Source organism: Cnephaeus nilssonii (assembly GCF_951640355.1).
Source record: "Cnephaeus nilssonii genome assembly, chromosome: 1".
NCBI lineage: Eukaryota > Metazoa > Chordata > Mammalia > Chiroptera > Vespertilionidae > Cnephaeus > Cnephaeus nilssonii.
The window spans coordinates 18223028-18239621 of NC_137072.1; the positions used below are offsets into that span (position 1 = coordinate 18223028).

At 40.2% G+C, this 16594-nt stretch overlaps 1 protein-coding gene across 1 annotated transcript in view; it reads right to left on the bottom strand.

Annotated features, from left to right (window-relative positions):
- Nucleotides 1-10624: 10624 nt before the first annotated feature.
- Nucleotides 10625-16594, bottom strand: part of GPR158 (G protein-coupled receptor 158) — a gene marked incomplete at both ends in the record, with an annotated part of 416922 nt that continues 410952 nt past the window's right edge. Inside the window, 3 exons of the mRNA XM_079773765.1 lie at nucleotides 10625-12013; nucleotides 12806-12952; nucleotides 16469-16574. Coding sequence (XP_079629891.1) covers nucleotides 10625-12013; nucleotides 12806-12952; nucleotides 16469-16574 — 1642 coding nt within the window. The remainder of the gene's footprint in view (nucleotides 12014-12805; nucleotides 12953-16468; nucleotides 16575-16594) is intronic.

Sequence of the window (16594 nt, forward strand, 5' to 3'; positions counted from 1 at the left end):
TTTTGGAGCTACTGGGGGCCAGACCTGTAGACCATTCTGCCGCCCTCGCCGATGCCAACTTGGTGGCCATCAAGTAATTCATGAATTCCTGTATTTGCCAGATTGTCCAGTGCCTCTAATGGGTAGAGACCTTTTAGCCAAAATGGGGGCAGAAATCACTTTTGCTCCAGATGGCTCAGCAAAGCTTTGCCTAAGTGAGGAGACCTCCTCAATGATCCTGTCCCTAGCAGTGCCAAGGGAGGAAGAATGGAGACTATACCGCCCAGTCAAAGGCCTCACCATTAGAAGCTGAATTAGAGAAAGAATTCCTGCTGGTCTGGGCGGAAGGGAATCCTCCAGGCCTGGCTAAGGACCATGCCCCGGTGCTAATCAACTTAAAGCCTGGGGCACAACCTGTTAAAATCTGCCAATATTCAATTCCAAGGGAAGCACGCCTAGGAATCCAGGTCCACTTAGACCGGCTGCTCCAGTGGGGGCTTCTTAAACAATGCAGGTCTCCATGGAACACGCCTCTCTTGCCTGTCAAAAAGCCTGGGACTAATGACTATTGCCCAGTGCAGGATCTGCGGGCTGTTAATGAGGCTGTTATAACCCTGCATTCGGCGCTGCCATATCCCTACAATCTTCTGGGACTCATTCCATCAGACGTGGAATGGTTTACATGCCTAGATCTGAAAGATGCCTTTTTCTGCCTTCGATTAGCTCCTTCCAGCCATCCCCTTTTCACCTTTGAATGGGAAAACCCAACTACAGGGGCCAAGGAGCAGTTCACCTGGACCAGACTGCCACAAGGGTTCAAGAACTCCCCTCCTCTTTTTAGTGGAGCACTAGCATCTGATCTGTTTAAGTTCCCAGGACAGGACTTAGGGTGTGTTCTACTCTAATATGTAGACGACCTCCTATTGGACAGCTCCACAGGAGCTCAGTGCTGGGAGGGAACACGAGCCCTCTGAGACTATTAACTGAAATAGGTTATCGGGTGTCTAAGAAAAAGGTACAGATTTGTCAGAAAGAAGTCAAGTATCTAGGCTTCTGAATCACCCAAGGGAAACGAAGGCTAGGGACTGAAAGAAAGCAGGCAGTATGTGCCATCCCAGTCCCTTGCATCTGGCGGCAGATTCGGGAATTCCTGGGAGCATCAGGGTTCTGTCTAATTTGGATCCCAGGGTTTTCAGACCTGGCTAAACCTCTCTATGAAGCTTTAAAAGGAGAAGAGAAGGCACCCATCGACTGGGGTCCTGAGCAGGAGAAAGCCTTCACCACCATAAAGGCAAAGCTCACTAAGGCCCTAGCACTAGGGCTATCAGATGTGATGCAAGACTTTAATCCTTTTGTTCACGAGAACAGCGGGGTAGCCCTAGGAGTTCTAACCCAGGAGTTTGGACCCTGGCAAAGACCAGTAGCCTATCTCCCCAAGCAGACTGACCCAGTTGCCTCCGGGTGGCCCCCGTGTCTCAGGGCCTTTGCAGCCATGGCATTGTTAGTCAAGGAAGTGGATAAGCTTTCCTTAGGACAAAATTTAAATGTAAAAGTACCTCATGCTGTTGTCACCCTAATGGAAATAAGGAGGCTGCACTGGCTGACTCATGTTCGAATGACTCAGTATCAAGGGCTGTTATGTGAGAATCCACGGGTACGGTTAGAAGCAGTGAGAACTCTTAATCCTTCCACCTTTTTACCCATCATTGAGGGGGACCCTGAGCATGATTGCCTGGAAGTCCTAGAGGAGGTTTATTGCAGCCAGCTAGATCTAAGGCAAAAGCCCCTACAAAATCCGAACTTGGTATTGTGCACAGACAATGCCAGCAGCTTCTAAGATGAAGCAAAAAGCAGCCCTAGTAAGAGCCCTAGAACTCAGTAAGAATAAGCTTGCCAACATCTACACTGACTTGCGCTATGCCTTTGCTACCCTGCATATTCATGGGGCTATATACAAGGAACTGGGGTTCCTGATGGCCGGAGGAAAAGGAATAAAAAGTCAGAATGATATTTTAAAGTTACTAGAAGCAGTCTGGGAGCCCAAGGAAATAGCAGTCATCCATTGTAAAGGTCACCAGAAGGGGAAAGACTTAGTGTCAGAAGGAAACCGACGTGCTGATGCCGCAACCAAGCTGGTTGCTAAAGAACAAGTGGCACTGTCACGGATCATGTTGGCCCCCAATTACCTGAACCTCCAAAATACACTCCTCAGGAAGAGGAATGGGCTCAGAAAGAAGGGGGCAAGGGAAGGAAGGAAGGCTGGTGGATACTCCCAGATCATAGGGTCTATGTCCCAGAACAGTTAACCCATAAGGTAGTCCTTCAGCAGCACTCATTTAGGGAAGACTTCCCTAGAAGCTTTGTTAGGTAGATACTACCTAATTGCCTGTCTCCCCTCCTTGTGTGCCTCAGTCTCTCAGAGTTGCCTCCTCTGTGCTCAGAACAATGCCAAACAGGGTCCTGTGGGACCAATAGGAGTTCAGTTCAGTTCCTTTTGAGTACTTAGAAGTAGATTTTACAGAAATAGGGCCTAGCAGAGGAAATAAATACCTACTAGTCTTTGTTTGTACCTTTTCAGGCTGGATCGAGGCATATTCCCACTCACACAGAAAAGGCGAGAGAAGTCACTAAGGCATTGCTGAAGGATATAATTACACGGTATGGAATGCCTCTGACCATAAGGTCCGATAATGGCCCAGCCTTTGAAGCAGAAATAGTACAACAGGTAGCGAAGGCTTTAGGAATTAAATGGAATCTACATACAGCTTACAGGCCTCAGAGTTCAGGGAAAGTAGAGTGCATGAACCGGACTCGAAAGCAGGCTCTGGCTAAGCTATGCCAAGCGACAACCTTACCCTGGACAGATATCTTGCGTCTTGTACTCCTGTGGGTACTCTATGCCCCAAGGGCCAGGATAGGTTTCTCTCCCTTTGAAATTCTATATGGCAGACCCCCTCCCTTAATTCAGCTAAAGGGAGATTTGGGGGAAATAGGGAACTTAGAAATCCAGAAGCTACTACAAGGACTTGGGAAAACTGTCTTTGAGGTCCACAGATGGGTTACTGACCGACTACCCATCTCTCTAGGAACAGCTGTACATCCTTATAAACCTGGAGACCAGGTTTGGGTAAAGGATTGGAAAAAGGAGCCCCTCAAGCCTACCTGGAAGGGACCCTATTCCGTCATATTAACCACCCCCACAGCTCTCAAGGTTGCAGGACTGAACAATTGGATCCACCACTCCCGGGTAAAAGCAGCCCACCAGCCGAGTGATGCTCAGCCTGAGTGGAAGGTGACCGCTGACCAGAAACAGCCCCTGCAGATCACCCTCAAGAGGATGGCAGACCTGTCTGATCAACCTGCTGCAAGGAATTCAGAAACACCCTGTTGAATTCTCCCTAACACTAATCTTTCTTTCTTATCTCCTACTAAAGGTAATATGCTCTGGTATTTCTGGATAATCATTGGTTTTATCTTTCTAATAATTCTCATTTTGTCTTTTTATGAGTGCCGCCAGAACCCAAGACTAGTACCGGGAGAAGAATTCATCTGCCCTTGCTGGGACACAGAAGCACCATAAAATTACTGCTTCCCACACAGCAAGGAAACAAAGGCCTCATCATGAATTGTTGGACTACACCTTGTCATGCCGTCCTTGGCTACATCTGCCTTGCAGGAATAGTCATAATACTACTCTTTGTCCTAGAGGTTCACTGTTGTGGACTCCCACTGAACAGAAATAGAGGGAATAACATGTTCCCACTAATAATATTAGCTAGCACATACTTGCCTCCCATAGGGGCTACTGTCATGTGTCCTTGCTTAGAAACTCGCTACCCAAATATGCTACACCAGGTAGTCTACAGGAAAACCCAATCAAGCCAGATTTTTTTTAGCTATACTTATCAGCCTGTGGCATGTTACAACTCTGCTATCAAATTCACGTGGGGCAAGGGGTGGGTTGTATTGGATGGAAAAAATAATAGGATATGTCATGGCCAATGTACAGCTAACTAATGCTGCTCCTATTTGTTTCAGCAGTACCCAGGACCAACATCCAACAGGTTACCTCCCAGATGAACTATGCAACTCTACCCTCAAGGCTGAAAACACCACATACCCCTGATGTTCCCCTGCAGGAACATTCTATGTGTGTGGGACCACTGCTTACCTCTGCTTGCCTGCAAACTGGACGGGAATGCCTTTAAAACTTCAGATGGTCCTACAAACCAGAAGAATTCACTACAAACCCCTCTGAGAGGAAGAAATGGGATGCTAACCCCTTGGTCATTGCCCCTTTTCAGCAGGAAGCAGCTAAGAGTGGTCATTGTCCATGTTCACCATAACATCATTTAGTCGTTGTACCACAAGGCTAAGAGAAGCTTGTGGGACACGGGATCGAGAGTTGGGGGGAAGGAGAAGGCTAAAAAGGGATAATTCCAATGTAACCCTGATATTAGGGGGGCTAGCAATCTGGATCTGTGCCAGCAATGACAGTGTACATTCTTGATAACCTATAATTAAGTCATTGCTTCTTTCCCAGAAACTGGTCTTACAGAACCTGTTATCTAAATACAGAGGGCATAAAACTGTGAACAGTGCACTGCCCCGGAGGTGGGGGGTATTAACACTGATGCCAGGCCAGACCATCAGATATGGCCTGGAGACCCCCAACACTTGGGGGTCTTCTTGCAAAGCCCATGAAAAGGACCAGAAGCATAATCCATATTTGTGGGACAAAGACCCCAGAAATATATAAGAGAAGCCCCCTGCATGTTACTTTACTCAGATTTGGGAAGTTATTCTGCTGAGTCCGCTGGCGTATTAAACAGCGTAACTCCTTTCCTCTAAAAGCGTTGCTTGTTTTTTCTCTGGTCTTCTGCAACATTATGACATATGGAAATGTTTTTTATAGCTCCAACAAACAGGGCCATGGCCCAAACCTTGGGCTTCTTTCTTCTTATGGTGACAAATCAATACCTCACTATGCTGGGAGCACAGTTACCGTGGTTCAGTCATCATCTGTACATTTTCCAGGAATGGCCAGGAGGTAGATGGAAGCCCATTTTAGAAACTACAGCAATTTTTTATCCAACCCCTGGATTTCTCTTTCTCTTTGAGTGTACTTTAGACAGTGATTACTACTTAACATTTTCAATTGGGCAAATAATGATTGAACTCAGAGCGAGGCAACTTTGGAATTGGGAATGTGTGGAAGAATCTTAAAAAATCCTTGCCCTCAAGGAGCTATTAATTTAGCAGATGGTTCAGATATTATGTAACTAACTAAATTGCTAGTCAATGCAGTACTAGACTGAAACAAATTCCTCAGGTGAGCACAGAGGAGAGAGGAATTCATTCTGACTTGGGAAGTAGGAAAGGCTTCATTAGGGAGTGGGGCATTTCTTCTTGAATAGGGTAAACAACGAACATCCAGGTTGCCTGGGATAGCCCAGTTTGTGCTGTTATCCAAGCATAATTATAATACTGCACTTCCACTCAAAGGTTTCCTTTGAACAATAAATTACATGAACACACTGATATGGAAGCATACAGAAGACATTGACAGGGAGAAGGAGGAGGGAAAGAATTTCACAGAAACAAAACAGCAAGACAAAAGGCATGGAGGAACAAAACCCCATGGTATGTTTGGGGAAAAACTCTTTACAAAATATTTCTCTTGTATGCTCAAAAGCGGGCATTCTCATCCCCTCCCTTCCTGTGGTTGAACTGAAATGGGAGTGTGCTCTATTACAGCTGTCATGAACCTTGTATCTGCATATTTAGCTTACTTCTCTTTCTAGAAATGTGACTATTGCGCAGCACAGACCTCTTCCTATATTTTTCTCTCATTTTCCATTTTCATTTGATCAAACAGTTTTATTTTGGACAAGTATTATTTTCAAATCACTAAGATGAGAAAGAGAGGGGAATTAAAAATCAATTCATACATTCCATTATCTGCCTTTCAACCAGTTAACACCGAATTAGAACACACAATGTGCTTGAAGTTGGCCTTGCAATTTCCAAGAAACAAATGTTTAAAGAGAAAATGACCAAAATTGGAAGGATATTATTTCTGACTTCATAACTATTCAAGGGGAAAAGGATGGAATATGCTGATATAATAAACTCTTAAGTTACTTGCATTGTTTTAGAACAATAGATTTACGTGGTTATTTTGTGTGTGATAAAGTCAATTTCTGATAGAAATATTTTCCTTGGGTATTTTTAACATAAAAGTTCTAAATTTAGAGTAAAGAAACAATGTCTATCTTTATTCATAAATATATGAAAAAATCACACAGCCATCAACTTAGCAATTCCAACAAACACTGAAAAACTCCATTTGATCATCATATAAGAAAGCACAATAAGGTTTTCATGATTTGTTAATCCCCACACACTTTTTGTCTTTGCCATTCAGGCTCAAAGAGCTGAAACTACTGATTCTGTATGAGTACCGAGAGTCCATAGACTATGGAATACACAATGCTGTGAAGAGTTGGGGAAAGGGCATTCACTACAAATCCTTAAAAGCAAAGATCGAAGGGATAGGTAGATCCAGCTCCCTCCTCTGTCCTCTTGTCACAGGGCTTCTTTTCCTGGAGCTACCTCAGAGGGCGGCCACTTGCAGATAAGAATTGAAGTCCATGCTGCAGCAAGCCCTTCGCTTCTTTCCTAGCCCAGTTTGCTTATCAAGGTTTCCCTGGCATGAAGCTGGTATCCTGTTCCACAGCTTTTCTCAGAGAAGATGACATGAGGTCTATTGATCCTCAGCAAGGGATTTTAAAACTTTGGAAATTATCCAAAATGTCCACAAACTTAAGGGCAATATTTATATTCTACATAGTTATCTAATTACTCTGATTGTTCTGACTTCATAGGAGTTTAAAAACAACAATAAACCCATTTGAAGATGCTATTTTGATTAAATAACCAATAATCTTTTCCTCTCCTCCTTAGACCTTCCCTTACCCTGACTCCCATACTAGTCTTCTAACTGATCTAGCTGCCTCTAATCTCTTTCCACTTCGGTCCATTTCTGGGTTGCTTCCCAAATGATCCTCCTCATACATGACTTTGTTACTCCCCTGTTTAAAGATTTTGACAGCTCCCAGGATACCAAGATGAGGTTGTAGTTAATCTGAAGCATGGCGTGCAAGGCTGTGCACAATTACCTTTCTAGCCTTATACTCTTTCCCTTTCATACCTGAAACATCTGCAGAATTTCAGCCTGGTGTACCTGCCTCTCTATTTATTAAGCCTGCACTGACTCAGTGACTTTGTCAGAATCTCCTCTCTATTACCACAGCAGTGTCTGGGTACTCTTATGGGACTGGCTGTTATTCGATCTCTTGTTCATTTAAAGATCATCATCATTGCATAGCTGATTGTCTGGTATGTGTGTTGAGTAAATTAAAAAAGGTAGCTTAAGGTAGCTAGAGCTTTTTTAAGTCAAAAAGCTCTAGTCCTAACAGGTTTTATTGGCTCCAAATGGTTACCTGTATGTTTTGAGACCACATTTGGCTCATCATACATTCCTATAAATAGGCAATATGAGAATGTATGTACATAAGTGTGCCAAAGCCAAAAGATATATAGGATTCTTTCTAAAGTTGGCTAGGGAAAATAAACTTAATTTTCAATAGATGAACATACAAATCACCACAAATCACTTTCATATAAATGTTTTATTGCAGAGATGTTATAATTATTTACATGCTGCAACATGTCACAACATAAATTTACCAAACATTTCATGGTGAGATGCTGTAGGTTTCAGATAATAGTTTCAGAATAACCACAGAGTGAGTGAAGAGACTTACAGCTTTATAGACTCTATAGCTCTCGGTTACTAAATGCTAGAAGTCAAAGGCAGTGTTTTTTCAGTCCTACCTGTCATCACTTGCATGCAGAAACTTATGAAGCAAATACAAGAGAACTGTCGAGTTTCAAATCCATATTGCCACCAAAGTTTACAATGGGTTGAGTTATAATTCATGTTGTAAAGCATTTAATTCTGGCATAAAATATACAGTTCTATTAAATTGGTATAAATCTACTTATTTATAAACCCTGGCTTAAAAACAAGGACAGGATGCAGCCTGCACATGCACTGAGAAGGACAACCTAGCAAGTGTTTGTGACCTTATTAGTGTTTATTCACTTCCTTGTTATCAATTGGGAAAATAACCTCAAGAATTATAGATTATATATTTCAACTTCTCTCGGTGACAAGTAATGACAATGAAACTCTAGGAAAGACCCTAGGCACTCTTGCTGATTTATGCTGGTGGAGAAAAATCTATAGACTAAGGTGAACTTTGGCAAGTCTTCTTTAAGCCACACCTCAAGCAGGATTACTCTGAAGTGCAATAAAAAGTCACTGATGCTTGACTGCTTATTTCTCAAAAAGTGAATAAAGTGCTAACCGATCTCAGACATAAATTAAACAAGTACATGGATCTAGAAACAGGTACACAAATACATCTTAACATTGTATTTCTATGTTACCAAGTAGATAGGCCTGATTGAAAAGGAAGGGAAGAGGAAATAAATGAAGGAAACACACAGAAAAATAGAATTTCTATGTCTTCAAACCTACCCACAAACCTGAGTAATGCACGAAGCGAGGAACCGGGTGAGGGAGATTTGTGCACAGCTTTGCAACATGGTGAAGGGCTCACTTACTCCTGAATAAAAATCGTTGAGGAAGTTTTGATATGAATGCAAAGAAGTCCTCATTTTTATCATCCACTGAGAATGCTATTCTCTAAGAACAGCCCTGCATCCATCTCTGATTCCCTTTCTCATCTTTTATCCTCCTAGCATGTGTTCCTTGCTGCTCATGAAATGAAAAAGTTACTTCTGCTGGAAGTGTCCTGGCCAGATAAGCCGTTGAGATGTCATTGTTTAGGGTGCGAGAAAGGGAAGTCTGGGTCCCATGTTTAAGTGACTCATCTTTAAATACAGTGAAACTGAGCTTTGAAATAGAATCTCCTGTACAGTCACACCAGCAGGGCCAAATCAGCAACTTAGGATTTTCACACTAAGTGACCAGTGTGGAATGAAATAAATTGTATAAAATATGCTTTGGGGGCTGTTTTGCCTTGCAAATAAACCTCTGTATTTTAAATTTTGAACTAGATGGCTCACAATGGCAATTTGCAGGACTTGTAAGTTTTCCAGTGCTTGGGAGAAGGATGAGCCCATACCACCTTATAGGCTTGGAATAAACCGGGTTATAAATCTCTTTGGGATCTGAGCCCAGCAAGTTCTAGCCCTAGCTGAAGCAATGAAGAAGAGTTTATGAGAATAAATACTTTAAGGTCATTGAAAATATTCTATATTTAGTATGCACAATAAAAATACACCCATATAATAATCTTGATGTAATCATAATTTTTTCTTTAAAAAAATAACCCCTTGAAAGTGCTATCAGGAGCTCCCTTTCCATCTGCTCTGAAAGGCAAATTTCCTGGCTCTGCAGTAATTCTCATGTCATTCTTAGAGTCTTCCCTTTCCAATGGTAATAATAATGCACAGTATATTGTTCTCACTCTTAGCTTCTTCCTTATAAAATGCTGCTAAGTATGAAATACTAAAAGAGTTCAAAGGGACAATTAATTGGAATGAAGGCATTATCTATCTCTGACTTCAAACAATAGATAAGTTGTCCTTAACTAATTGAGACATAAGACTATGTAGGACCATTTGATCTCCGATATTAATAAAGCTTCTCAATCCTAACAAGAAGTGCAAAACAAGTAACGTAACTTGTACTAAAAACCCTGATTAAGACAGTATAACAAACCATGAAGTAAAATAATAGTTAATCCAAATTTGCAATATATAAATCACAAAACTAAAATACTTTTTCATAACAATTATGACTTCCCAAGCCAGAGAAAGCTTACTATACTTGAAGAATCAACTAAAGTTGATAGATAACAGGTATTCTGTAAGTTGCAAGAACAATTGAGTAGCTGAAGATTGCATAAATGTGTGTCACATAATATCAAAGTTATTTGCAAAAGTTATACAATCTGGAATTCTTGAATATGAGACACAACAATGTACTGAAACATACATCTATAAGAAAATGAGAGCAATCATTGATATAAAAGGTATTTTGGGATGCATTAAGTTAGCAGTGCTATCAAGGTTATATAGGTAAAGTAAGTTCTTTTCAGTCAGCTACTTAGAATTTCCATCATATTCATTTATACCTTCTTCTTTGCAAATCTCATACCTCTTCTGTGTCTTCTGGTTTGCCTTGCTTAGGATCTCCAAAGTCCCATGGGTAAATATTGGTCAGGGGCAGACATTGAGGGCTACTTCCTCTAAACATGCTGAATGTAAAGATTTTCCTAGTGTTACAGGGAAAGACTTTGGGGCCAGTCTAACTTCCCCATGATGATGTCTCTCTACCCTCCTTAGTTTTCCTCCACCCATGCCTTTCATGTTTTCCCTGATTGACAAATACTCTTTGGGAATTTTTGATCCTTCTATCTTCAGTCTTATCAAATTCAGGGTTTCTTCTTTTTCTTTCTGGGGAATGCTACTTTGAAAGTATCCCAGATCTCTTATTTTCGAGACCCTGGTACCTTATTCGCATTTAAAGTCGAAGAGGCAGGTAAAGCTACACTATTGTCGGCTCTGGGGTCTCAAACTCCCAAGGACACACCTCAGCTCGCAATGTTAAAGGCTGCTGAAAATTATTACTTGAATTGTAGGAAGATGTCTTATTTTCCTGGTCTCCTATTTGGTTGAGATTTTCATTCTCTATTTTTGATGCTACAACTTTGGGGGGCAGTTCTTCATATTGCCCAGCACACACAGTGGTTGCACAATGCTGACCACCATTCTCATCTTTTGCTCTCCCTGGGGGAACCTGAGTCTTAGAAATCAAATGCTTCTTATCTTCAAAAAGGGTCTGACCTTGGCTCTCCCAAGGGCAGACCTCAGCCTTGTCTATGCTCTTCTGATTGGATTGCTGACATAGTTCATTTGCCTTAGGCTTGTGATGAGATTTCTCCTTTAAGGAAAAGGTTGGGTTTTTCTCCATTTCAGAAGCTGCAATAGATACATGCTTTTGAACCTTTGATTCTGAAGGCACAGGACCAGGGGTCAGGTCATAAATCTCCCAAGGGCACACTTCCCCTATGTCACAGTTGTCCTTCATCTGGGTGGTGCCTGGACTCATGTCAGAATTGGCAGTAGGGGGGTTGGACCTTTGTTGCTTCATAATCCCAGATTTCTGATGTTTTCTTGGCTCTTCCAAATTTTTAGGGTTTTGAGGGACAGAATCTTTAGTCTCTGTGTTATCTGAATTTGAGTGTTTTCTGTTTGTCTCTTTATCTTTTGGCAGAGGTTTCTGGGATCTAGCACGTTCTTCCACACCTGATGTTTGGGTTTTCCCAGATAACCCAAGAGTCTTCTCCTTGGCACTTGCTATGACACTGAGAGACTTTTGTAACATGGATGTTCGGGGATGCCCCCCTGGCTTCTTCTCTGAGCTGAGATTGTGAGCGCTTGCTGACTTACATACCAAAGGCACAGACTCCGTGGACTCAGCCTCGCTGTTTTCTTTCAGTGCCTGTGTAAGTTTTTTACTGGACAGAGACTCCAGTGTGGACTTTTCTGTGGCTTCCTCTTCTTGGCTCTCAGTGGGTAAGCTATTGGACTCTTCTGTTTGGTCTCTCACATGATCATAAGTGCTGTGGGATTTCTTCACTGAGAAGACTCGGTTTTTTAGGGATTCCTCCTTGGGTTTCCCAGTGTTACCTGAAGATTCTTGTGGGTTCTTCCTAACGAGGGCAGTGCTTTTGGCTGTGCTGTGATCTGTGAATTCCTTGTCTTCTTTGGAACACTGCCTGCTGACCGTCTCTGGGATCTCGGTTATACGCCTCATGATTGATCGGCCCAAGCCCTTCTTTGAGCACCGCTTTTTCTGGAGGTGGGGGTTATTTGTGATCATCTTCTTCCTTTTATATATTTCCAACTGGGTATAGAGTTTCTTCAGCTCATCCTGCCAGAACAAGAGTAAATTTACAGAGGTGTGGAATTTAGTGTTTCAGCCAAATAATATCACTGATGGTCATTAGTGACCAAAAAGCTTGAGCTCTTTATGGAACTTGTTTAGCTCTTCCTAACCTTTCTACTCATCAACTTTCTCCACATTCTTACTTTCTGATTATATTGTGTTTTGTTTCACACAGAGTTGACACTTTAAGACATAAACCCATGCATGCTAGCCTTGCTTTATGGAGCAAGAACTTTGAACTTGCAAGTTTTGTGGGCCAGACTGAGCCTGGACCATAATAAAACACATCATATTGTCTACTGATAAAACGTATCCCTGCAACAATATTGGAAGCATCATGTAGCCATTGATGAAGTTGTACTTAATGTTAGATTAGGTTTAGGGGATAGCAGACCATCAAATACTAAAAACATCTTCTTCCTCCAAATGCTGACATATTGCCACAGATTATTTTAATTAATCCAGGCTCTCTGCTCACAGCAAAATGTCATAAACCATATTATGGAACATGTATAACAAGTTCATCATTATGACTGCCAAAAAGTTAGTTGAGACTATCAAGATTGGTTTGTGCATTCTAATTTATACCATGATTACACGTTTTAGAACAGGATTAACTCTTCACTTTATGTCTTCAGTTTGTACATAAGCACACATTTTCTCATTTTCTTTCTAACACACATATGCACACACATGAACACACATATACACCAACCCACGCATGCTTGCCTATATAAATGGGACTAATCTGAAATAGAAAAGAAATACTGGTATTACCCGGATGTCCTCTGGATCCAAGCTGTGCTCACTCCAAGCTGAGTTGATACTGCTGTTCAGGTAGGATCCAGACCGGCCCATGTCTAGCTCATCCTCATATGCTTCTGTAGCAATGTCATCTCGTGGGTTATTGCTTGAATGTGAAAACTGAAATAGATATTCAATCTGAGCTCTAGACATTACTGTAAGACATGGCATTTTTAATAACAAATTTCTAAAAGTCCTAATGTTATTATAATTTCTTCAGCTTAGATGAATTTGTTCACTAAACTCTTTACAAAATTTTGCTGCTATATTAGTGTTTTGCTTTCCATGTCACACTCTTGAGGTACTTTGTTCCCTGTTTGATTTTTGTCTAGGCTCCCAGTGTCAACTTACATTTCTCCTCTTCCACAATATCTGCACTTTGCAAAGAAGTACAGAATACACAGAAATCTTCTCTGAGAATAGCAATTTAGACCCACTGACAGCTAGATGGGATTATTTTTTTAGCAGTAGGGTCTACCTCATGTTTATCATGTTGCTTCACATAGGGGAGGCTGTATTTCATCTCTGAGAACAATTGGCCCTGATCACAGAAATGTGACTTTCAGTCTACTACACATAGCTTTTAAAAAGTCTACTTTCAAAAGGTGAAGGGAGTAAGAAGTACAAATTGGTAGTCATAAAAATAGTCACAAGAATGTAAAGTATAGCAGAGGGAATATAGTTGGTAATATTGTAATAAGTATGTATGGTGCCAAGTGGGTACTAGACTTATTGGGGGCATCAATTTGTAAGTTATATAAATGTCTAATCACTATGTTGTGCAACTGAAACTAATATAATATTGTTTGTCAACTGTAATTAAAAAAAATTTAAAGTACTTTTTAAAGGTCTACTTTTAAGACTCGGGGAACAGGTTATCTGAATTCAGCCTCACAGTGTTGACAGTGAGGTCTTAAATAAGCATGGATCTCTCAGCACAGTGCTGCTCAGCCTAAAGAACTCTGGGCTACATGGTATCTAAGTACAAAATTAAAAGAGTCAGTGAAATTACCTATTTTTTTTCTCAAGCTCATTATTCTCAAGTCCCTCCTTCATCATATTTTGACATATTTTTATTATTTTCATGTGGTGTTCTGATATTTTCAGTTTCATGTATTCTTACTATCTCTATTCTTCCAAAAGGAGAAGGGAGGAAGAGTGAATTGGGTAAATGATGGAAAGCAGGGAGAAGTAAAACAACTCAGCCACTCTTTACACAATATATAAACCAAGCGATTGTCTTGTGAAAATTGAAAGAACAATTTAGAGAACATGGGTGTTCTTCTCCCAGCTTGTCATCAAGTCAAATATTCCTTTACAAAATCAACAGATCATTGCCCAGCAGGTGTGGCTCAGTGGTTGAGTGTCAACCTATGAACTAGGAAGTCATGGTTTGATTCCCCATCAGGGCACATGCCCGGTTGCAGGCTCAATCCCTAGATCCCCCAGTAGGGAGCATGCAGGAGGCAGCAGATCAATGATTCTCTCTCATCATTGGTGTTTCTATCTCTCTCTCCCTCTTCCTTTCTCTCTGAAATCAATAAAGTATATTTTTTAAAAAGTCAACAGATCACCCTTTGATAATAGAGATATTTTAATGTTATTGTCTATTAAAATATATGGGTAGGAAAATAAACATAAATAGGAGATACCATGTGAAATGATAATTCTCTTTTTAAGTAACAATGAATGGTTTGTAATTGGGACTGGCTGAGAAACTACAGAAACTGATGAGTCTTTCCTTCACTGCTCTACTTATGTTTGTGGTTCCAACATGTGCCATCAACTTAAGGCCATAAAGATGAATAAAATATAGTCCCTGTCCTCTAAAATACCCCATGCTAACTAGTCAAATCACCTGGAGCTTATTTATGAGAATGGAGGTTTGTTTTTTTCCTTGAGCAAAGGCTTAGAGACTATTATGAGTTTAAGAAACAGTTATTTGTCAGATATTATCCACTTTCTGCTTTGTAATTTTTCTTTGTGCTTCTTTCTAAAATACTATTTCAGATATTTATCTTTCCTGTTTCTCATCCTGTCCTCCAGAATATAATTACCACAGGAGCACAGATTTTTATCTGTCCATTACTATATTCCAGGATCTAGAATAGTGCTTAGCAAAGCCCCTCCATTCTTTTTAAAATGATCTGTTATTGAGATATAATTCACATACCATAAAATTATACAATTCCATGGTTTTTAGTATATACGCAAGGTTGACTTACAGAATATTTTCAACACCGCTAAGAGAAACCTTTAACTCATTAAGCAGTCATTTCCATTTGTCCTCCACCCAACCCTAGCCTATAACAGCCACTAAAGTGCTTTATGTCTCTGCAGAGCTGTCTAACCTGGACTTTTCACATAAATTGAATCATACAATATGTGGCCTTTTGTGTCTGGCTTCTTTCACTCAGCAAAATGTTATCAAGTTTTGTACAAGGTGTGGCATGTATCAGTGCTTCATTCCTTGTTATTGATGAATAATATTTCACTGTATGGATATGCCACTTTTATTTATACATTTATTAGTTGATGGAAATTTGGGTTACTTCCACTCTTGGGCTAGAATGAATAGTGCAACTATGAACATTTATATACAAGTTTTTGTATGAACCTATGTTTTTAATTTTCTTTGGACCTCAATAACAATTTATTGAATAAATGAATAAATAATCTGAGTATACATACATCTAATGTTATCATATTATGCGAAGTATAAAAATGGTTAAGATAAGTCGCAGTAACAGACTAATCCATGAAAATTTGGCTATTTGGTATACTTGAAATAAGGGAGAAAATAGGTATTTGCTTTTTAAAAATAATCATTTGGCCTTTTCAATCAGGCTGCATTTCAATGTGTGGTTAAGTCTGAGGGTTGAGATAAAGCCTGGGGTGAAAGACAAGAGATCATAGTTCTTGTTTCAGCCATGCTAATGTAGTATTGTGTGGCAGTGATCAAGAATGAGCTCTTGTAAAAGAGGAAAATAATGATAATGCTATCATTTATGTTATCCGTTTGTTCTCTGATATTTTATTTCATTCCAGGCAACCTTATTGCTATCATGATCATGTCATAGATTTGGAAACAAACTCAGGGAGATAAAAAGTCTTGGCTAATATCATATTATACAGTTTGTCTGGGGTTAAACCTGAGTTTAGGATCCATGTATTGAGTCCTGGCCCATTTCCCCTGCTTCATTATGCTGCCTACATAAGTCTTTGTCATAATCTATCATTATTAAGCAAGGTTTTTCTATGCACAATATCATAATTATTTCTATTTAAATAAAAAGTACCTGAATGTTTAAAACAATTTATCTGAATGTAAATCCAAAATAAGAGAATTCTTAGAACAGTATAATTCTCTTTAAAAATGATTTTAAAACATTGGACTAAAACAGATGATGAGTTTTGTACTAATTGTCATTTAACAATTATGTGATATATTTAATAGATCCCCAAAGAAAACAGACACCTAGTTTCCTGAGGAGTGAGCTTTAAAAACACTTTAGATGTCAAGCAGATCTCCCCAACTCCCTTTGCCTATATTGCCAGGTCGTTTTAAAGAAGAAACAACTTGAGGCTCATGTAAGATAATTGTCTTGGAAGAGAAAAGTACTGTAAGAGGAATACCTTTGGAATCAAAAGTAACCCAATGGTGACTGTCACAGTCAAATGAGTATGTGCAAAATACAACATCAACATCCAATCAGACTGAAGCCTTGAGGCAAGGACAAATCTGAAATGAGAATTCACCAA